We start from the raw sequence: 22,046 nt of genomic DNA, 5'->3' as shown, positions 1-22,046 counted from the left end.
TCCCGAGCAGGAAGGAGAATGACTAGAATGGGCCACAAGATGGCGCTAGAACACTTTAACAAAGAGCCTGTTGCTTGCTCGCTCCTCATCATTTTATTAAAAATATTTATTGGTTTTAAGATGTTTGAAATATATATTTTAATACTGTCAGAATAGTTAACAGAGGATTCACAACATAAACATTCCTGTCATTATAGTCCTCAGACTCATTCTGGTTATTCACATTAAGATAATAAAATGTAATAATTAAAGCTTTCATGTTATTTCACTATTATCTGTCATGGTTGTCATCATTGAATTTGATTGGTGTACCAGTATTCCGTACAATATACAGCAGGATACTTATAATTAACTTGCTTATGAAGGGTAACCGGTTCTTGGGAGCAAAAACTTGTCAGTGAGAACGAACTGTACTTTCTTTTCCTCACTGGCTGAATGGCAGTCATGACTGTGTTACTAAACAGATCCATGCTGAGTCCTGGTGTGCCAGCTTTGTGAGGCTTGAATGCCTTGGAATTTGCAGGGGGGCACAGTTCTGGATGTGGGTTGTCGTGAGGCCACGTGGTGTCTTCTGCTTTTAGGATTCGTATGACAAAAGCTGATTCATTTGCACACACACACAAAAATAAACAACACAAGTTTACAATTTTCCGTTTTGTCTGCCGTCGATAGCTGATGGAAGGCACTAAAGGGAAGCAAAAGTGCAAGCCTCAAGCGGGAGGGACCCATAGAACACAAAAGAAAGCTGTTTGCCTAAAAGTTTAAAGAGAGGCCATTTTGAGTACACTTGTTCCCCCCTGCAGTGGACTCCCACGTTCAGGCACTCAGAATGAACCCACTGACCTCACACGGCACGAGGGCTTTTGTTGGTGATTCAGAGCATCACATGAGCCCAGCTCTTCCCGCAACATTGCACTTGTGCAGCACGGCGGCCTAGTGGTTTAGCACATCAGCCTCACAGTTCTGCAGTGCAGGGTTCAAATCTCAGCTGTGGAATTTGCATATTCTCCCCGTGCTTGCATGAGTCTTCTGCAGGTCCTCTGGCTTCTTCCCACGTTTGAATTTCTTTTTAGGTTATTTTAGGTGAATTAAGTTGCTAATAGGTGATTGTTTATATGTATGAATTTGAGATTGAGTGTAAATCTGAGCGTGCATGTTTGCTTGTCGACCGGACCAGGGTGTAGCCCGTCTCTCGCACAAAGTCAGCTGGGATAGGCTCCAGCTCACTCGTTACCCTAATGAACAAGCGCTATAGAAAATAGCTACATGTAAGTCAATACAAGGATTACAAATCATTCTAGCAAGAAGCCTGCTATCACCCTTTTGTGCAAATTCAGCTGCATAACATGAAACATTAAAGGACCCACGAAGGGCTCCAGGTGGTACACCGGGACGGATATTTGGTTTCGCCAGTTCCATGAGAAATAATCCATCGCTTAAGCAGTCAAAGCTTCAAAATCCGCCACACAAATCCTCCTGTGAGCTTGTATTAGGCGCACCAAAATAGCGCAGTAAACAAAGATGGCAGAAAAATCTTCCTAACGACTTATTGTATTCCCACACGAACTACATAATCTGTGTTAAACTGCTGATTTCGAATTTAAGGTGGCCAGAAAGCTCGTGTCGTTTGGCCACGATGTCTTCCAGGATGGATCACCGGAAAAGTCAATCAGGTGCCATCTTGCTGGTGGTTTTCCCGTTCCTGCAATGGCTCAATAGTTCCTACGGCGAGCATCGCATGTCCGTCAAAGACGCGTTCATCTCATTCCAGGATGTCAGTCTCAAACGGGACAAGGTGATAGTAGGACAAGTTGGTGACATACGCTTCGGGTTCCCCGTCGCACGCGTCCCCCTCCATAGGCAAGAACTCAAGTCCGTCCTCGTACCTGACAGAAGAACCAAAGAATGCGTCAGTGAAGTATGTAAAACATTGTGCGTGAACCACAGTGGGGAATGTGCTCTGCTCCTTGCTTCCCATGCACACCCAGGGAAGGAAGAGGTGCACAAGCAAACTTCCTGCTGTATTAAGGGGTGGAAAAGGACGGTCTTGACTTTACATTACAAGGAGCAGCCTCACACTTCCAGTTGAGAAAGTACTCCACATTCGCCAGGGAAGAAAAACGACATTTTTCCCAGAGGGAAGTGTTCCTTTAGAAATGTTTAACTTGGCATACCAAATCCATGGGAAAATTTAGATAGCTAGCTAGATAGACTGCTAGCTAACTAGCTAGCTAGCTCGCAGATAGGTAGATAGATAGATAGATAGATAGATAGATAGATAGATAGATAGATAGATAGATATGCCAAATCCATGGGAAAATTTAGATAGATAGCTAGATAGACAGCTAGCTAACTAGCTAGCTAGCAGCTAGATAGATAGCTAGATAGACAGCTAGCTAACTAGCTAGCTAACAGATAGATAGATAGATAGATAGATAGATAGATAGATAGATAGATAGATAGATAGATAGATAGATAGATAGATAGATAGATAGATAGATAGATAGATATGCCAAATCCATGGGAAAATTTAGATAGCTAGCTACATAGACAGCTAGCTAACTAGCTAGCTAGCAGCTAGCTAGATAGCTAGATAGACAGCTAGCTAACTAGCTAGCTAACAGATAGATAGATAGATAGATAGATAGATAGATAGATAGATAGATAGATAGATAGATAGATAGATAGATAGATAGATAGATAGATAGATAGATAGATAGATAGATACTGTTGCACTTGTCGGCATTTGTTTGCTAAATAGATGACAAACTACAGTGTTCATGTTTCACTTTGACCTAAAAACCAAGGTACTTAGTGAATTTATGCCGTACCTTTCTGCCGCTAAATTCTAATACGTGGCTACTGTTAAAATAATTCCGTTTCATAACTTCTTGACTTCATTTTAACACTCACGTGTGCTCCACAGAGTCTGTGGAAGGGGGTCTCTCCTTCTCGTCCGGCAGCTTGTGGTCAAACACGATGGTTTCCGTATTGGCCAGACAGAAGCCGTTCGAGCGCATGATCTCTGAAAAGTATACAAACATGCGTAAATACAATTAATACCTAATCAAATACAAACAACCCAACTTAAGCGAGTTCATTACCCGATATTTTGATCGGATTTTGGCAGCAGGGCTGGATTCTGTGCACCTTATCGTTCCGGAGCACCTGGTCCAGCGGCGAGCGCTCGAAGAAAGTCAGCATTACCTCGGACCTGGAATACTGCGGATGCGCCATCGAATGAGTGTAAAATTGCCGTAATGTTCCCACTTCTCTGTATAATATATTGTTGAGCCACCTTGCACGGCATGTTGATTGCATTTTTCAGCAGCCTTTCCACCTCGTTTAGCTTCTCCTCAATGTCGTTTGCTTCTTTGATTTTCACCAGGCCTGAAATGACAGCATTGCAGGGATGCCTTGAGACGGACATGAGGATTTTCTGCCTTGGCAGAGGTCTGCATTCAAACACTTCTCTTATGTTTAAGGTGTCCAAATACTTTATGCGTATGTAATAGTATAGTGTAAAAGCATTGCATAATCGCCTGTGTTGACATTTTACAACATATATGAGGAAGTGAGGGGGTTTACATAGCACATTTGGCAACTCCTCCCATGAGTGGTCAGCAAAGCGTCACTTAAGGATGATGTAAACAGTCCTGCTATGTGGAAGGAGTGAGTAAAATGGGCCTGCATAGCCACACTGCTCATCAGTCTCGATGACAGACTCAACACCAACCAGACTCCACCCATGCAGGAAAAGAGCTTTCCTAGGACTTTGTTGCGTGTTATTTTTGCTAAATGATCTTTAAAGACCTTCTGGTTTCCTGCACTGACTTCCGGGCCACTGTAGTCCTTGAGCTATGGATTAAAAGAGAGATTAAGTTTGTCGAATTATCCAGGAAGTGGTTTGTATTTAGTTCCGTAAGCGTTATCTTGTATGAACAGTGGTTGCCTTCCTCCTGAAAAAGAACGCAGACCTCCACCAGGGCTAATTTGGTTCATCGGTGCGAGGCGTCTTGATTTTCAGCAAAGTTGGTCGGTCGTTCGACAGCAATCAGATGTAGCACGCAGTCTCTAATTGGCAGCTATCATCTGCTAAACATGTGTCAACATCTTGACACTTTGTCACGTCACCACGAACCCTTTGCACCCTCCAACAAGCACTTTCTTGTTCCCCTTTACAGAACGACCTTCCCACTAAGCCCCGGCCAAACACGCTGAATATTCATAGGGGCGGTTTATATCGATCTGTGCTAGGGGCCGGGACGTGACCATTCGCAAACTGCTGAGTATTTAAACTCTCCCGTGAGCAATGGCTTCCTGTCTGCTCGAGCACATGGAAGCTACGTAGCCGTCAGAGGCCGGAGTGGGGGCTAAATATAGGAAGTGCAGTCCTCTTGCTCAGTCTCATCATGACATCAGTACGCCTTTCTTGTTGCCTGGACGCGGAACAGACACAAGAAAACAGAGGCGGTGGAATCGCTTTTGAACGTGTCGGAACGAGGAAAGACAGCCAAAGGCGTACCTAACGTGACAGTGTGCTCTTCCCAGTCCCGTCAACAACCGTGTCTGCTATTTCCGTGCAGCAGCAGGAAGGCAAAACATTCCCGGTGCAGCTGCAGAGATGTTTTTACAAATATTTGTCTGTCCACACCGCAGAGAAGTGACACTATTGCACTGAAAAGGGCGTTGAAAGCAGTGGTGGGAAGTATCCAAGTTCTGGTGCTTGAAAATTCTTTGTCTAAAGTGCACATGCAGTACATGGTGCCGATATGGATTGAGCCCTGCCGTGAATAGAAAAATCCGCCATTAATTGAAGTCACGCTAGAAATGTATAATTGCCTGTATACGCCGCAAGATGGCATCAAAGCACTAGATAAAGCTCCTCAACTCACGTCAGCATAGTTCCTTGGCACCCGGATGCCACAAGATGGTGCCAAAGCAATACTGATCTGTTATCCATATGAACATTTGCAGATTTCCCCATTGTGGACCTAATAAAGGTTAGCTTATCTTTTGGATTATTATTTATTTTATTTTTTTTACTTTTGCAACGAATAGATGAATTCGCAAATCGCATATCCGTCTGGGAACACCGTACAAGTGAGGTGTATTCTTTCAGTTGTTATCTTGAGCTAATTTAGCGTTTTCTGTTTATCAGTTTACAACGTTAGCAAAGCTACGTGTAAACGTTGTTCTGATAGCATACAAGTCGAGCCAACACTGGCTAGCGCTTAAATTGCTTAAATTAAACCCTTTATTGCTCAGTGACTGTTTTTTGTCAATGTCATTATGTCTCAAAAATTTTCTCAGTCAATTGACTGTCTGCTGTCGTACTAGAGCGGTTCCAACTACCGGAGACAAATTCATTGTGTGTTTTTCTTGACATACTTGGCAAATAAAGATGATTCTGAAATAACTTTCTTTTTTTTCCCCTCTCAGTGTGAGCACTACGTAAGTTAATAAAAGAAATAAACAATTTTGTGGCCGTTTTGTTTGGTTTTGTTACTGTGGCAAGTTATCTAAAAGGGTATTGTAGATAATAGACATGAAATATTCATTTTTGCTTATGTACATTTCAGTCTGTACTTTTTTACCTTTACTTAAGTAAAGGAGATGAATTGTACTGAAGTCTTTTTTTTACAGGATCTGTACTTTTACTTACATACAGAGTGTGAGTACGTTTGCCACCCGGCCTCTAATTCAAAGTTGTGTCACTTGTTCGCGTAACACACACTTCTAGCGCATTAATAGACACTGACCTTTGACCTATCTCTGTAAACCCAATATAATGTTACCCCTGAGTCATGAAACAGACTTAAATAGCAGCAGCTTTTGTGTACGTTCAAAACCTGCATCACATGTTGGTCAACTGCCTTAAATCTAAATACTGATGTTAATAAATGCACCAAAAGTCAACTTATAGGTATTTCCCAATGAGAAATGCAAACTCCAGCAAGTAGATCTTACTGATTTTTGTTCCTAAATATTGATCGCACGCATTAGACTCTGCTCTACTGCTCTACGACAGGCTTCCGGCTGCTACTGTGACATCCGAAAATGGACTTTGTTCATCATTGACCTGTCCAAACATGTCAAAGTGACCAAATTTCAGAAGTTGTGACTCACGCAGATGATTGTTTGTTTCCTTTTATGGACACGCATCAGTAAGTGGTACATTACGATTATGACGTGAGCTACCGCAGGGAAAATGTGAACGAAGCAGTTTTTAAAAACATACTATTATCTTGTGCTAATATTGCAACCTATTAGAATAAGTTCTGTTTTGTCACTTTTGCTAAAAACCTCATGAAACTGTTTGAGTTCCTTACTGGGCCATTTGCCTTGTAACATTTAAAGAGGAAATAAAACGATTAATAATAGAGAAGTCACTGTACCACACAGGAACTTCTTTCCTGGTAAAGATAGGTTGTGGTAAATGTATATTTTTGTAATAGTCAGACAGAGAGCGAGAGAGAGAGAGAGAGAGAGAGAGAGAGAGAGTAAGAGAGAGATAGAGAGATGGAGAGATTTTTTTCTAAATGTAATTTATTACCCCCCAAAAAAATTATTTAATGAAAATAATTTATTTGAGAAAAAACACGTTTTAAAATAAAATATATTTTTTTAAATTTGAAAATAATCTACTTAATTTTTTATTTTATTTTTTTACATAGAACACAAGAAGAAATATGTTGGGGTTTTTTCTTAAACAATAAAAATTACTCAGGAAAATAATATGGCAAATGTTTTGATTTTGTTAAACATAAAAATACTCTGGAAAAAGTAACAAAAGTGCAAATATTTTTTAAATAATATAGTGAATGCCCAATGAAAATTATTTTTGTCCAAAATTTTCAATCATATCCCTCATAAAAATAGCTTTTTCTGTAGCAATAAAAAATAATCTGATTTTCATTGACGTATTCAAAATACATTTTTTTCTATATATTTAAGAAAATGTATACATGAATGTCCAGTCAAAGTATTGTTTTCCAAATTGTGAGTTTTTTTATCCCCCCAAAAGAGTAGTTAAAAAAAAAGCATGTTTTTTTTTTTATTAGTCTTTTTTTTTTTAGTTATTTGACATGAGCTGTTTTGTTGTCAAGATGCATTTCTACAGTTGAGACGCCCTATTTAGGTTTTTTTTTTTTTCACAGCGTTAACTTATATTTTGTGGGGGGGGGGGGGGGGGGGGGGATTGAAAATGATGAAAACTATCGTAGCGAGAAAATAAGTGCAGAAAAGCCAAGGGGGCCCCTGGAGTCACAAGCCCACGCAAACGCCCTTCACTATACGCCCCTGGCACAAAACCACACTTGAACGGTTTTTCCGTGAGCCTCCAGCGACCGACCTTCGGTGAGGGGCGAGGCGGACAGGTCTCCGGTGTCCTCGGGGAACGAGTCGTTGAGGCGCCGAAACAGTCGGCCCAGGTCCGAGTAGCTGCGGTGCAAGTAGAGCACGTTCCTGTCCGACCACTCGGTGCGAATCTCGAAGAAGTCCTCCTCGTCGCCCCGCGGGCTGATGAGCAGCCTCCGGACGCCGTTCACCCAGCAGTCCCGCACGAACATGTTGACCAGCGACGTGCCCTCGAACACGGCCGAAGCCATGCCGCTCAGTCCGGCATGCCGAGCCGCTCCGAGTGGATCCCCAGATGGAAGACGGAAGACGGACTTTTTTTCTTTTTCTTTTTCTTTTCCCTCGAAGCTCGGCCCAGCAGATAAAGTCAAACGTGGCGTGATTGAGGCGGGAGGGAAATAGACTATGACTTTTGAAGAAGTCATTGCAAGTCATAGATAACGCCCATTTTGAAGAAAAAAAAGAAAAAAAAAACACTCCCAAATTGTTGCTTCTTCTTGGCGATGTTAAGTTGTCATAAAATATATTTATAAATTACTTCAAAATCATGCGCAATGAAAATGCTTTTTTTTTTCCTAACAAATTTTCATATGCAAAGCAAAAAAAGGAAAACCATGTTGTTTTTCTGAAACAATCAAAATAATCATTAATATATATATATATATATTAGAATTTATAACAAAAATGCATTTTGGTCAAAATTCTATGTGATTTTTTTTATTCCAAAACAAAAAGGAAAATAAGTGCTGTTCTGCTGAAACAATCAAAATGCTCAGATTTTATTTTTGAGGTTTTACAGGTTTTACATAAATTATGTACTGCATATAAAATATTGAAACAAATCATGTGTATTGTTGAGTGAACATTTACTTTTGTACACGTTCTGTCAGATTGGATTTAACCGAAACATAAAAAATAAATGTTTTTCTTAGGCAGTCAAAGACATTCAAAATAAAATATTTTTTTCAATTAGATTTATTTGTAATGAGAAAAAATGTAAGCATTTAAAACAAATGATATAATCAATTGCAAATGAAGATTTTACAAGATTTTGTGAGGTAAAAGTACAGAATAAAAAGAGAAAAAAAATTTAGTTTTTGGGAAATAATAAAAAATGCTAAGTTTCTTTGTGAACAATAAACTTAAAAAAATATTTAAAACAAATAATAATAATGTACAAATTAATGAACAATTATTGTTTTCCAAATTATGTGAGTTTTTTAAAATCCAGCACATAAAGAAATAAAAAATTTTTGAAGCAATGAAAAATGTTCAACCTTTATTTTGTTTTAGATAAATAAGAATTAATGTCCAATGAAAATTACGTTTTTTTAATCAAAAACAAAAATGGGGGGAAACTAAATCATGTTTTTTCTGAAATAATCAAAAGTAATAATAAATTACATATTTAAAAATATTTTTCTAAGTATGAAAAAAGTCCACTGAAAGCTTATTTATCCACCTCATTTGTTCAGGTGGGACTTTTTCTTCTTTATGCAAACAATTTGAGCACATTTTCTCCACTGTTTTCCCCCCCCCCCCCTCCCTCCCCCCCACTTTTCTGCCTCTTTTTACTTCACAACAGCTCATTATTATGCAAAGAATGCAAGGGGAGCTGCAAAAGACCATCTTCTCATTTATAAGCAAAGGAGTGTGCTTTTAAATACCATCCAAAAAGCAAGCATTTCCCAGCAAGAATACAAATTATATACAAATGGCACACTGGCCTTGTGCTATTTGCAATCCACACTACCGTCATTAAAGTAAAGTAAAGGTTATTTTTATAGCGCTTTTTCTCGCAGACAATAGTGGCACATTGCAACCACTAAGAGAGAAAAAAAAAACAGAAACAAACGTATAAAACAGGAGCAGAATTTGAATGTGCAGTGTTGTAGCTGTGCTAAACTCTGTATTTATGTGGCTATATGCTCAATATGAGTTCAACAGCTTTATCTCATGAAAAGAGATTGAGCATATGAAATATGCAAGCAAAATGCTGTTTGGTGAAAAGAAAAGAATGCCGTGTTTTTTAAATTATTTCTCTTGATCTTATATATATATATATATATATATATATATCACAAAAGCCTGCCATTTGAACAGGGGTGTGTAGACTTTTGATATCCACTGTAGATGATGGGAGAGATTCTGATCTGCAGCCTGGGCTTTCCCACACAAGCTCTCTGTAATAACGGGAGCCGTCTGCACGGTCGGACGGCTTTTTGCAGAGTCAGCACATATTCCCTCCCTCCGTTACCGCAAACTTGGAAAACTGAGGCCCAATACGACAGCTATGGCTTTTGATTGAAAGCGAGCGTCTCTAATATTTTATCTTGCTAAATAAGGCTCACACTGTGATTCAAAGGAATTTTACACCACCACATACCATATTTTTCATCAATTTGGGGCACAATATGAAACTTATTGTTCGTCTAATAGTATCGTATGAGCAGCAAGGTTACTTTTTGGTGAGTAGGCCTTAATGAAATGATTTTTTTTCTGCCCCAGATGAATGAAAAATATGACAAAACAAACACTGCATGGCTCTTTGCTCGCATGCAAAGTTCACAGGCTTCTTCTCATAAAAGGTAAACACGCTAAAAATGAAGTTTGTCCTGCCACACTGGTCAATGGCGAGGAGGAGGAGGAGGAGGAGCAGGAGAGCAGACGTTGTTCCTTTCACCAAGCATCTGGACCTCTCGTTTTACGGCCTCGTCCTCATCTGCTCACTGATGGAGTTAAAAGATGTAAATCAGATGTTGAATGCTGTTCCCTCACATGTTAGGCCATTCGTACTCTTTGGGATACGGAATAAAGCAATTCAAAGCCCTAATTTCTGATCAACTTGCAACTTCGCTGCATATATCTGGCATCATTTGCAAGGCCTCTAATAAGTTGAATCTGAGGCTGCTTGAAGAAAGCAGGAAGCAGCATTTGTTTAATGATAATTTTTCTTTGTCCAAATTTTGTGCATTTTTTATCACTCAGAACATTATCTATCTATCTATCTATCTATCTATCTATCTATCTATCTATCTATCTATCTATCTATCTATCTATCTATCTATCTATCTATCTATCTATCTATCTATCTATCTATCTATCTATCTATCTATCTATCTATCTATCTATCTATCTATCTATCGAAACTTGCTTTAGCGCACTCTGGTGGAGAATGATGGACGTTTACCGTGTCGTGCAATTGCAGTGCACCGCCTCTACTGCAGGGGGCGCGCTAGTCGTCGCCTTGCCGTTTATTCGCGAGAAAGAGTGAGAGGTCCTTCGCTTGAGGAAAATGGCCGACGTCGAGATGGATATCGCGTCGAGTAGAATGAATAATTTCAACGAGCACGTGTAAGTGTTTTTCTTCAGCATCGGGCGTTCATATTGATACTTTGTTATGAGTGGAGGATATATTTGTGATTATCAACCGATTCACCCGGCAGGCTAAACAGCAGAACGTCAGTCGTGTTGTTCTGGTAACAGTCTTGCCAAGACTCGCGCTAATGTTCTTAGCTTAGCTCCGCTAGCATTAAGTTTGGCTAAACGTCTAGCAGACGTTGATAGAAATCCCCCCGGTGTTGCATTCACGCCCCTACGTTGTGTGTGCTGTTTGCACAAAACTGATTCAATCGTTCGACTTTTACTGTCAAAACATAGTAGTGTTGTTAAAATGTATCTGTAGATGTCGCCTAACTTTGCTAAGATCGGTTAGCGTTTCGGAGCTAATGCTGGGAAAAAAAACATTTTGAAGCCGTGGAGTTGAATATGGTACTACAGTAACAACACTTGCGCATTTATAACATAAGCATTGCGTTCTTTACAGTCTATTACCGCTTTAAATAATGTTCATCATCAGTTCTTCAACTAAATTAATCGTTTGGATAACCGTTGTTCACTTCATGTTCACCCTTGAGCTTCACATGGTGTCAATGACCAGGACGGATAATTAATTCTATCTGGCACTTGTTATAATGATGTTTCAATAACATCTGATTTTTTTTTTTTTTTTTTTTTTTTTTTTTTTAGTCATGAAAGAATATCAAAATAGTGCTGGATCAATCCCAGATAATAAAGGTTATAGATTATGTTAGTGTGCTGAAGAAAATGAGCCGCCTTTTGGTTGCCAATGGTTACGTGTGTTTGTTTGCGTGTGTGAGAGAGATTAGTTCTCATCAGATAATCCTTCCTGAAAAATCCTTCCTGAACCTCTATAAATTTAGTACTATATGATAAGATTATATAAACTCTCATTTTAAACTAAAAACCCAAATGACAGACCTGTGTATTATGGACGAAATTTTATATTCCAATAACGTTATGTAGCTATATTTGGTATTTTTCTCTCAGATTACATGAAATTAATGGTAATTTTATTTGATCTTTTTGCCATTCATTTCTAAAATACATAGACCACACAATTCAATTAATGAAAGATGATTGAAAATAAAGTTAAGTTAGTCAATTACCAAATGAATGCCATTCAAAGTATCTGGTAGTATGACCACTTTTCAAGGAACTCGGTAAATTGCAAAGAATCAAAATAAATGAAACACAGTGCGACAAGTAACATTCAAGTATGCCTACTATTTATCCAGCAAAACTATAACTAGAAGGAAAAGAAGTTCCCCCAGTAAATGGCAAGGTAAATCGTATGATAGACGTTGGATATCGTATCTACGATACTTATTGTTATATTGCACAGCTCTAATGAACGTTTATAATTAAGGCTCTGTGCTTTCGTTAACGTTTAAAAAAAAAATGATGCAAAATGTGGTGTATTAACGTTGGAGTTAAATACATTTTTCATGGCTTTATTATTTGGTGCTTTTCTGAACAGGAAACAGGAAATGGAAAGTCACGAGAGAAGCGGCAATGAGGACAGTGGAGACGTGTCGGAGGAAGAGGAGGAAGAAGAGGTAGCTATCTACGTCATGGTTGTCGTCAGCACCTTACATTCCTATTTTTTTTTTTTTTTTGTCAAGTACAGGTAACCCAATAAATTGTGTGTGTAGGGGGGGGGTACCAGACCCACCAAGAGACCATACATTTTAAAAAATATAGTTTTACCCTCAAATTCAGGTCTTGGCATTTTCTTTTCCCAGGAGGAGGCCGAGACCAACGGCGAAAAGCCCGAGGAGGCCGCCAAGCAGCACAGCAGCAGTGGCGGCGGCAAACACAAGAGGAAAAAACACAAGCATCGCAGCAAGCACAAAAAACATAAGCACGCCACGGAGGAGGACAAGGAGCGCAAGCGCAAGCATCGCCACAAACACAGGAAACACAAGCGCAACAAGGAGGGCGCCTCTCCCTCTGCCGCCGCCATCTTCGCCTCCTCCGGCCAAAGGAAAGGCGAAAGTTCCCCCTCCTCGGGCAACCCCGGCCTGGACGACCGGGCCCTGTTGGAGGACCTGGAGAAGCAGAGGGCCATGATTAAAGCTGAGCTGGACAGCCAGCTGATGGAGGGGAGAGTTCAGTCGGGCATGGGCCTCATCCTGCAGGGTTACAACTCCGGCTCGGAAGAGGACGGAGGAGAAGCTCGGGTCAGAAATGGAGAACAGCGCCAGAGGGGCACCTCAGGGAAAGTCATCTCCCCCCATGCGGGGGGAGGTGGTAAATCCAGACGGGACTCCACAGAGGGCAGTAAGACCGCCTCCAAGCGGCACAGCCCCAGTAAGAATACGGAGCGGCCCACTAAGGATTCCAAACAGGACAAGGTGAGCAAAAGCAGCAAGGACGCTGGCGTTAAAGATAGAGGCCGCGCCAGGAGCGCCTCAAAGGAGAGAAAACATTCAGAGAGCACTGACAGGTCCAAGGAGAGGAGCAGGAAGTCCCCCTCGGAGCAGAAAAGCGGCCGCGCCGACAAACAGCGCACCTCCTCGCATCGGGACGAGCGGCCGGCGCAGGAAAAAGCGCGGCCGCGATCCCGGTCGCCCGTTCGCGAGCGGCCCAGTCGCTCCGACGTCGCGCGAGACAAAAGACCGACCAAGTCTCCGTCCAAGGACGCGTCGTCCGGCAAGGAGAACCGCTCGCCGCACCGACGGCCGCAGCGCAGCCCGGTCAGGAGGCGCAGCGCCTCGCCTCGGCTCAGAGACGCGCGCCACGCTTCGGCCGGCGCCGCCGACCGCACCAGAGCCAGGTCGCCGCTGCCGCCGCCCAGAAGGGGGCGCTCGCCGGACGGCCGGAGGAGAGAAGCCGACAGGCAGGAGTCGCCAGTCAGGTCGGTGGACAAGCTGAGACACGAAACCGTTTGGTGGTACAGTTCGCCCCCGCCATTTGCTGGGGGGAGGGACCTAGAAAAGCAGACAATCGTGAAAGTTTTTCATTTATGCCCCACCCCCCATAAAGGTTTATTCTGCTCTGTAATTGCCACTAAATGGGGACAAAGGACGACCTTTGTCGAAATGAAGCTCTTCAGCTCACTTTAACAGACCTAATAGAAATAGAAATAAATATTTCACAGATAGTGTGAAAGCAAGTTTAAAGGGACAAAAAGTCTGTTTTGACAAAACCGTCCTGTAGTCTCAGTCCTTAAAAAAACTAACTTTGTATCTGTTTTACAATACATCATAAAATGAGCCGACACACAAGTTTACATTGCTCCATACTATGGCAAACGGAAGTGAACTGTACCATATCATGGAAACAAAGCTTAATTTAACATGTCGAGTCATCATTTTGACCGTACCGATTGAGCGTCCCGCTGCGATGCCCGCACAGGAAACGACTGCGAGCGGAACCCGGGCCGGGTCGAGACCGCTCGCGAGACAACAGCCCCCCGGCGCCCTCACGCCGCCGGGTGAGCCGCTCGCCGCTAAGACGCCGCTCCCCTTCGCCGCGCCGACGCTCCCGCTCGTCCCCCCGCAGACGGAGCAGGTCCCCACCGATGCACAGGTGATGATGATACAGATGCAGTCTAGCGAAGGCAAAGTTCCCGCTCTGTCTTTGGAGCTAACGAAAGCTCTCTGTCCTGGTCTTTAGGTCTGGCGATAGAGACCGCTACGGGAGGCTTCGGCAGTACCGGCGCTCCATGTCGCGCGACCGGGACAGGAGGCGGCGGCGCAGCAGAGACGAAGACAAGTTCAAGGGAAGCCTCTCAGAAGGCATGAAGGTTGACCAGGAGTCCTCAGAAGAAGACATGTGAGTTCTCCTGTCTACAGTTACAGTTCATCATCTTTCCCGGCCTTTATTGAGCCAAGGCACAGTTTACATTCTTTTCAGGCAACCGTGGCAGGTCATTTATCTTGGCTGGAATTTATTGCATAATCTGTAAATTGTTGTTTGAGGTGTATCGAATTCTTCCAGCCCGTTTCTGTCGGACCTTTTTAGCATTCGCTGTCTTGCAGTGCTGTTTGAGACGATTTTATTTGACATTGGTTAAATTACCTGCCATGGGTATCTGAAAAGAAATACAAACAGTTGAGCTTTGAAGTGCTCAAATGTCACTTCAATCGTGTTTAAATCATTGCTTTAAACTGTGGAAATGCTACATATATCTTTAAAGCTTAATATTTTATTTGCAGGTTGGATGATTTTGATGGAGAGGAGGTGGATGAAGAGGCCTTGATTGAACAGCGCCGACAGCAGCGCATGGCCATCGTACAGGTCTGTCCAGCGCTCCCTTGATCTCTCCAACTCTCGCTCTCTCGCTCTGTCTCGCTAGCTCTAGTTATATCTCAAGCTCTACCTCTCTCTCTAGCTTCATCTCTTGCTCTAGTTCTGTCTCTAGCTCTATCTCTCTCTAGCGCTCTCTAACTTGCTCTCTCTCTCTCCATCTCTTTACCTCTATCGGTAGCCCTAGCTCTAGCCTGATCTCTCTAGCTCTAGCTCTCTTGCTTTAGCTCTTTCTCTAGTGCTACAGTATCTCTCCATCTCTCTCTGGCTCTATATCTATGTCTAGCTCTGTCTTTCTTGAGCTATCTAATGTGCGAATGTTTTTTTTTTCTTTTGTCATGACTTGAGTTATATGCACTAAAGTTGCCTGGTCGTGTGTCAGAAATACAAGGCGGCGAGCGAGGACACCAACATGGTGTCGGAGCCCAGCAGCCCGCAGAGCAGCACGCGCAGCCGCTCGCCGTCGCCCGACGACATCCTGGAGCGCGTCGCCGCCGACGTCAAGGAGTACGAGCGCGAGAACCTCAACACCTTCGAGGCCAGCATCAAGGCCAAGCACAACCTCATCGCCCAGGAGAAAGACGGTAATGATTGCTACTTTCATTACGTTGGGGTCCATTTAAACTGCGGGCCTACCCGACAGTCCAGTCAGGCAATACAAAGGACATCTATTTAGCGTTTAAAGCTGTTTTCTAGACCAGGGTTTCTCAAACTTTTTGGGCCCCGGGTCTCCCTCACTATCCTAACGCTAATTAAACATAACTTCCATGTGCGTACCTAAATGCCATGGGAATTCTGTTATTTTTTATTTTTTTAAATTGTTTCAACCTAAATATTTATGACCTGTTCAATAGAAAGGAATTAAATTCAATATTTAGCTGCTTTCTCTAATGACGTCAACACCAATGAGCAAGTTTACAAAAGCAGTCAGTGTTGCCAACTTAGTGATTTGGTGGTGATATTTGGTGAGTTTATGATTGCTCTATTACCTATTTGTCAAAAAAAAAAAAAACACACACACTAAAAAAAAGTCTAACTAAAAAAACAGTCTACATAAGCGGAATCATTTTCGCTTTTTTTCCCTCCGCACTACATGAAAGGAGCTCAGTGGAAGGCAATCACGAAGTCAATTGCGCTGAACATTGCCAAAATGAATTGTCCATTTATTCCGAGCAAAAGCGGGGATTTGTTGGAACCTTTTGACCCGAGGTATGTGCTTCCAAACTGCTAATATTTGGCTGATGCCGCCTTGGCTCACCTGTGCAACTCGACATGACAAAAGAGTGTGAGAGGACTAGTAATGCTGTACGCCTGCAGGGATGTCAGATTTCTGTGGTGAAGCTTCACAATCATATCAGAGCTTTTAATTGGCCTAAGGTTCAGGTAGGGAGGAGTAATTGGTTCAGTATGTTTGTTTTATTGGCCTGCATATGTTAAGTTTAAAAAAAAAAAAGAAAAAAAGATACAACATAATAATTGATTGCAAATGATTTTGCAGACCCCAGTTTGAGAACCTCTGTTCTAGACTCTCTACTGCCCGGTGCTTTTAATGGTGTGTCTCTCTGTCATGTGTTCATTCAGTTGCTGGCTTGTTACCCAAAAAGCCTGCTGGCTGTGTCTGCCACCTGCAGCATGTTTTGATCTCTGCAGAGTATGTCCAGCAAAACACATGGAGCAGATATTCTGTCCTTTTACCCTGCGAGATGCTGGACGCTCCTGACGCACACGCTCACCTCTCTTTACCTCTTTTCTCTGTCGGTGTCGCGCTGTCTGTTCGCAGGGGCCAACCCGAAGAAGCCGTCGGCGCCAGACATGTTCACCGAGTCGGACGACATGTTCGCCGCTGACTTTGATGTGAGACAGTGAGAACTAGGGTTGCATTTGCATTTAAGCTTAAATATCAATTATTTTATTTTTTTAAATAAGCACACATCCATGCAAAACAGATAGCTCTCCTTGCCCACATGCAAGGGCATTATTTTTTCCTACTTCACTTGAGCAAGTTGGCATATCTGAAGCTTGCTCGTAACAATTTTGGCTCTCAAAAAACCCACAAAAAAAACAAATCCAAACACAGAGTAAATCATAATGTATGATAGAATTCTTCAATGGGCTTCGCTCAACCTCTTGTTGCGTTGCGCAGAGTGCCCGGATGAGAGCCTGCGGTGTCGGCAAGGACTTTAAGGAGAACCCCAACCTCAGGGACAACTGGACCGACGCCGAGGGCTACTACAGTAAGTGCATTCAAAGTTGACCGCATTCTAATCTGCTTTCCTCTGACTGACATTACGCTCTCGTTTCCAAGGGGTGAACATCGGCGAGACGCTGGACAAGCGCTACGACGTGTACGGCTACACGGGCCAGGGCGTGTTCAGCAACGTGATCCGAGCCAGAGACACCGCCAGGGCCGGCCAGGAGGTGGCGGTCAAGATCATCCGGAATAACGAGCTCATGTATGTCATCCGTCCGTCTTCATATCAGCATAACCGCACCAATGTAACGATAAGGGGAAGTAAAAATTTCACGGGAGCAAAATTCACACACACACACACACACATTAGAAACAACCAACAGAGTGAAAACAAATACAAGCGCAGCACTGAGGACAAATTAAAATAAAAAAAAAAAGAAAAAAAAAAGTCATGTTGTGATAAGATATCGAGATTGTGCTTAGTGGTCATATTTAGTAAAAGGGGTCAAGTAAAGGTTTTGAAAAAGTCTTCAATATGGCTTCCTCAGGCAGAAGACGGGCTTGAAGGAGCTGGAATTCCTCAAGAAGCTGAACGACGCCGACCCCGACGACAAGTTCCACTGCCTGCGTCTCTTCAGACACTTCTACCACAAGCAGCATTTGTGTCTGGTCTTTGAGCCGCTCAGGTAGCGATGAAGAAGTCGGACCTTCCTTCCCCTCGCTGTGCTGGCCTCTGATGCTTTTCTTCCCTCTTTGCTGTCAGCATGAACCTGCGCGAGGTGCTGAAGAAGTACGGCAAGGACGTGGGTCTGCACATCAAGGCCGTGCGCTCCTACAGTCAGCAGCTCTTCTTGGCCTTGAAGCTGCTCAAGCGATGCAACATCCTGCACGCCGACATCAAGCCCGACAACATCCTGGTAACCCGCCGCCGACGCCTCACCGACACTTTGACCCAAAACAACGCTGCGAGCGGCGTAATGGCCTTCGGTTTACTTGACAATGGCGTTTCGGACCCTGGAAACATGTTTGATGTCTGGGGGCAGTACAATACAGTCATACAGACACACACGAAGAAGAGTTTCACAACTAAGTGACTCGGTAAGCTGCAGTAATATTAGCTGATTTTCGCAGAGGATAAAGAATATATGCCTGTGCGTGGACTATATTATTAATACACACAGTTATTTGTGAAAAGTATCTAGCGCTTGCTATGGAAACAGGTGACTTATTAGATGTATTTTTTTTTCTCCCCCCCAGGTGAACGAGTCCAAGACCATCTTGAAGCTGTGCGACTTCGGCTCAGCGTCGCACGTGGCCGACAACGACATCACGCCCTACCTGGTCAGCAGGTTCTACCGAGCGCCGGAGATCAGTAAGTTCGCTTTCGGCATGTTTTAACTTTAAAAAACAAAAAACAAAACAAAAAAAACACTTTGGTCCCGCTCGTACTCACCGCACGTCTCCGGCGCCCGTCAGTCATCGGCAAGCCGTACGACTACGGCATCGACATGTGGTCGGTGGGCTGCACGCTGTACGAGCTCTACACGGGCAAGATCCTCTTCCCGGGCTCGTCCAACAACCACATGATCAAACTGGCCATGGACGCCAAGGGCAAAATGCCCAACAAGGTGTGTGTTGCATCATCATCATCATCATCATCATCATCATCAACACACGTACACACGCAATATGATGATGCAACACCGTTGCTGTTGTTTCCGCAGATGATCCGCAAAGGATTGTTCAAAGACCAACACTTTGACCAGAACCTCAACTTCCTCTACATCGAAGTGGACAAAGTAACGGAAAGGGTGAGACGGATTCGCCCGCTGTCAAAATTGTTCAACAAGGAAAGCCAGTAACATTAAGAACACAAACAGCTCAGCACAGGTGCCTGAAATACAGGAATTGTTTGTACACTCAACAAACAAATGGAAATACGAGTTAGCCACTCTATAAATAATAAAACAAAAACAAAAATTCTCCCTTTGAAAATGCCTTTCCAATATAAATCAGAATCAGAAGCATCTTTGTTTGCCAAGTATGTCCAAAAAACACACAAGGAATTTGTCTCCGGTAGTACGAGCCGCTCTCGTACGACAACAGACAGTCAATTGACAGAGAACACTTTGGAGACATAAAGACATTGACAAAAAACAGTCACTAGGCTATAAAGGGTTGCTAGTTATCTGGTAATGCCGGTACATTATTATTTTGCAAAAAGATGCAGAGTCCTCTAGCAGGTCGAAAGACTAATATTGCAATAGTCCGGTGCAATGACCATTGTGCAAAGGGCGCCGAGACTTCAAGCGAGTAGTGCGATAATCTGGGACAATGTCGATTGTGCAAATGTTGCAGATACTCCTCAGTCAGTTTGCAAAGGGGGCAGATGCTACTCTGGCATGAGTGGCCAGTATTGGTCAAGAACAGATATGCAAATAGTGCAAGCGTGGCGAGACAACTACAGTGAGCGCACGAACGAGTAATATATAATTGGTCCCACAGAAATGTGAAGTCAAAAAAATTGCCAGCACGTTGTAATGGAATTGTAGGTTAGCTGTTAAAGAAGTTGATTGCAAGAGGGAAGAAGCTGTTGGAATGTCTGCTAGTTCTAGTTTGCATTGATCGGTAGCGCCTACCTGAGGGAAGGAGCTGGAAGAGCTGGTGACCGGGGTGCGGACGGTCCGAGAGGATTTTGCACGCTCTTGTCTTAGTTGTGGCAGCGTGCAAGTCCTCAAAACACTGGAAATAAATGTGAATATTTTCTGTTTGTAGAATACTGAACAAATATAGTTTCAATTTGAAATAAATAGTAATAATCAAAAAACAATTGACGTTTGGAGTATTTTCTTCAAGCAGACAAACAATTGTAATATTAAGTCAAATATTTGTTTTCATTGAATATTTGACACCAAATGGAGAAATTAAAACTCCGCTTATGCGTGAGCCTGTGTAGAAAGTAGCACGTCTTGTCGATGTCACGCGAGGGCATATGAAATGCGCGACGCTCGCTCGGAAAATCCGCGTCTGAAACGTTTTGTGTTTTGTGGCCCGGCGAGTACAGGAGAAGGTGACGGTGATGAGCACCATCAACCCCACCAAAGACCTCCTGGGCGACATGATCGGCGGCCAGCGGCTCCCCGAGGAGCAGCGCAAGAAGGTGATGCAGCTCAAGGACCTCCTGGACGCCACCCTCATGCTGGACCCCGCCAAGCGCATCAGCATCAACCAGGCGCTGCAGCACCCCTTCATCCAGGAGAAGATTTGAATGCCAACCAAAACATGGAGACTTGATTTTCTTTGTGTCTTTTACTGTAAATACCACATGGTAGCGTACCTTTTTTTTCTTTTTTCTTTTCTTTTTCTTTTTTTTTTAATGAGGCCCAATCATTGTACACTTGCACAGTGATGGCTTAAATTAAACGGCATGAGACAAGTGTAAATAATGTACATCGACGTGCATGTGTTCAAACGTTCCATGTACAAATGGCAAGTTTGGAATAATCTTTTTTGTTTGTTTTTTTTTTTAAGCACTGCGGTGTGCTTGAAGTGCCTCCTGTTGGCGCCTCCTCGTATGACACCCGACCACCTTCCTCCTCCTCCACCTCCTCCTCCTCTTCCTCCTCTTGTACAAAAATGCCCTCGTGATGATTCTTTCATTCCCCCGTTCACAAATAGATGGTTTGGTCCGATCTTGTGTTTTCTTTGAAGACTTCAGTAGTTGCTCCCAGAGAGCACCTTCACTATACTTTTTAGTAATAAAAATATTTCCTATTACCAAACCTTGCTTCTCGTCATTTCACACAAACACACGATTATTACTAATAATGTAGAGTGTGTAGTCCAGGGTTGAAGTTTGTCGATCCATAATGTATAAAGATGATAAAGATTGGATGAATTCCATCTTGAAACTGCAACGTTTGTGTGAGAGGACACAGTATTATACCATGAATACTCGAGTCTGATTGGCTCTGATTGTACATTACATTTCAGAATAGGGTTTCAAAATGGGGTTTGGGTGTGAAAGTAGGGTTTCAAAACAGGATTAAGGTTTCAAAGTAGGGTTTCAAAAAGGGGTTAGGGTTTCAACGCAGGATTAAGATTTCAAAGTAGGTTTTCCAAAAAGGGTTAGGGTTTCAAAGTAGAGTTTCAAACAGGGGTTTAAAAACAGGGAGAGGGTTTCAAAAAGGGGTTAGGGTTTGAAAGTAGGGTTTAAAACCATGACTAAGGTCTCAAATTAGGGTTTCAAAACCGGTTTAGGGTTTCAAAGTAGGTGTAAATAACCCCAAGTGAATTTCTTAAATTGCATAGCAGTAATCTATTTGGCGCTTACTGCGTTGTTTACAATCAGTTAAGACTAACATCCTGTTTGATATTTGGATGTTTTTATTTTGAAAGGACTTCCTGTTTTGAGCTTAAACTAGCTTCATTCGGGTTTATGCTACAGTAGGGTTTCAAAAAAGGGTTAAGAGAGTCAAAGTAGGGTTTCAAAAAGGGATTAGGGTTTCAAAGTAGGGTTTCAAAACACGGTTAAGGTTTTCAAAATGGGGGGGGGGGGCATGGGGGTCCTTCCTTTATGAGTTGTAGTTAAGAATGACCACACGAGGGCGCCACAGGCACGACAAAGGCAAGTACTTCAACTTTACGTGAAGTGCAACCAAATCCAGTTAATTGCGTTCATGTATATATTGTCTTTATTATAGTATATATACTTATTGATGTTTATGTTATTCGTGGTTTTACGTCTTAATCGGCATATGCTGTATTTTAATTTCATAAAAGTAATATGACAGAAGTACGCCATAAATTCCGGATTCATTGATCCATCTTCCGTTCTGCTTCTCCTCACGCGGGTCGCGGGCGTGCTGGAGCCTATTTTCGG

At 42.7% G+C, this 22,046-nt stretch overlaps 2 protein-coding genes across 4 annotated transcripts; one reads left to right on the top strand and one right to left on the bottom strand.

Annotated features, from left to right (window-relative positions):
* Nucleotides 1–70: 70 nt before the first annotated feature.
* Nucleotides 71–7,797, bottom strand: pxdc1b (PX domain containing 1b). 2 transcript variants are annotated; one of them, XM_061758018.1, is made up of 5 exons: nucleotides 7,355–7,797; nucleotides 3,299–3,390; nucleotides 3,151–3,222; nucleotides 2,914–3,025; nucleotides 71–1,886 (listed from the first exon to the last, which is right to left on the bottom strand). In XM_061758018.1, exons 1-5 carry the CDS (start codon nucleotides 7,782–7,784, stop codon nucleotides 1,723–1,725), a joined length of 870 nt encoding a protein of 289 aa, XP_061614002.1. In that variant the 5' UTR covers nucleotides 7,785–7,797; the 3' UTR covers nucleotides 71–1,722. The 2 variants fall into 2 exon arrangements, with proteins under 2 accessions (XP_061614002.1, XP_061614001.1); XM_061758017.1 differs by having other exon boundaries at nucleotides 3,105–3,222; nucleotides 7,355–7,795.
* A 2,785-nt stretch (nucleotides 7,798–10,582) lies between these two features.
* On the top strand, nucleotides 10,583–20,946 carry prpf4bb (pre-mRNA processing factor 4Bb). Of its 2 annotated transcripts, XR_009785954.1 has the most exons (17): nucleotides 10,583–10,713; nucleotides 12,200–12,278; nucleotides 12,465–13,579; nucleotides 14,080–14,253; nucleotides 14,341–14,499; nucleotides 14,883–14,964; nucleotides 15,356–15,557; nucleotides 16,754–16,827; nucleotides 17,117–17,207; nucleotides 17,279–17,426; nucleotides 17,713–17,850; nucleotides 17,928–18,081; nucleotides 18,422–18,536; nucleotides 18,641–18,792; nucleotides 18,889–18,975; nucleotides 20,229–20,492; nucleotides 20,696–20,946. XR_009785954.1 is itself a non-coding variant. In XM_061758550.1 (16 exons), the coding sequence occupies exons 1-16, from the start codon at nucleotides 10,655–10,657 to the stop codon at nucleotides 20,430–20,432; spliced, it is 3,033 nt and encodes a 1,010-aa protein (XP_061614534.1). In that variant the 5' UTR covers nucleotides 10,583–10,654; the 3' UTR covers nucleotides 20,433–20,946. The 2 variants fall into 2 exon arrangements, 1 of the variants encoding a protein (XP_061614534.1); XM_061758550.1 differs by having other exon boundaries at nucleotides 20,229–20,946.
* Nucleotides 20,947–22,046: the final 1,100 nt, after the last annotated feature.

This window comes from Phyllopteryx taeniolatus, chromosome 20 (assembly GCF_024500385.1).
Source record: "Phyllopteryx taeniolatus isolate TA_2022b chromosome 20, UOR_Ptae_1.2, whole genome shotgun sequence".
NCBI classification, from domain to species: domain Eukaryota; kingdom Metazoa; phylum Chordata; class Actinopteri; order Syngnathiformes; family Syngnathidae; genus Phyllopteryx; species Phyllopteryx taeniolatus.
This window is presented reverse-complemented; position numbering and strand designations above follow the sequence as displayed.

Excerpts from the sequence above, each read along its gene's own strand:
- pxdc1b (XM_061758017.1), bottom strand. The coding sequence starts at position 7,784 with ATGACTTCTTCAAAAGTCATAGTCTATTTCCCTCCCGCCTCAATCACG. Across the intron at positions 3,391-7,354 it reads CGCCTCGCCCCTCACCGAAG|GCCTGGTGAAAATCAAAGAA; the intron begins GTCGGTCGCTGG and ends CTGTCATTTCAG. Across the intron at positions 3,223-3,298 it reads CAATCAACATGCCGTGCAAG|TATTCCAGGTCCGAGGTAAT; the intron begins GTGGCTCAACAA and ends GCGCATCCGCAG.
- prpf4bb (XM_061758550.1), top strand. The coding sequence starts at position 10,655 with ATGGCCGACGTCGAGATGGATATCGCGTCGAGTAGAATGAATAATTTC. Across the intron at positions 14,254-14,340 it reads AGGTCCCCACCGATGCACAG|GTCTGGCGATAGAGACCGCT; the intron begins GTGATGATGATA and ends CCTGGTCTTTAG. Across the intron at positions 15,558-16,753 it reads CATCGCCCAGGAGAAAGACG|GGGCCAACCCGAAGAAGCCG; the intron begins GTAATGATTGCT and ends GTCTGTTCGCAG.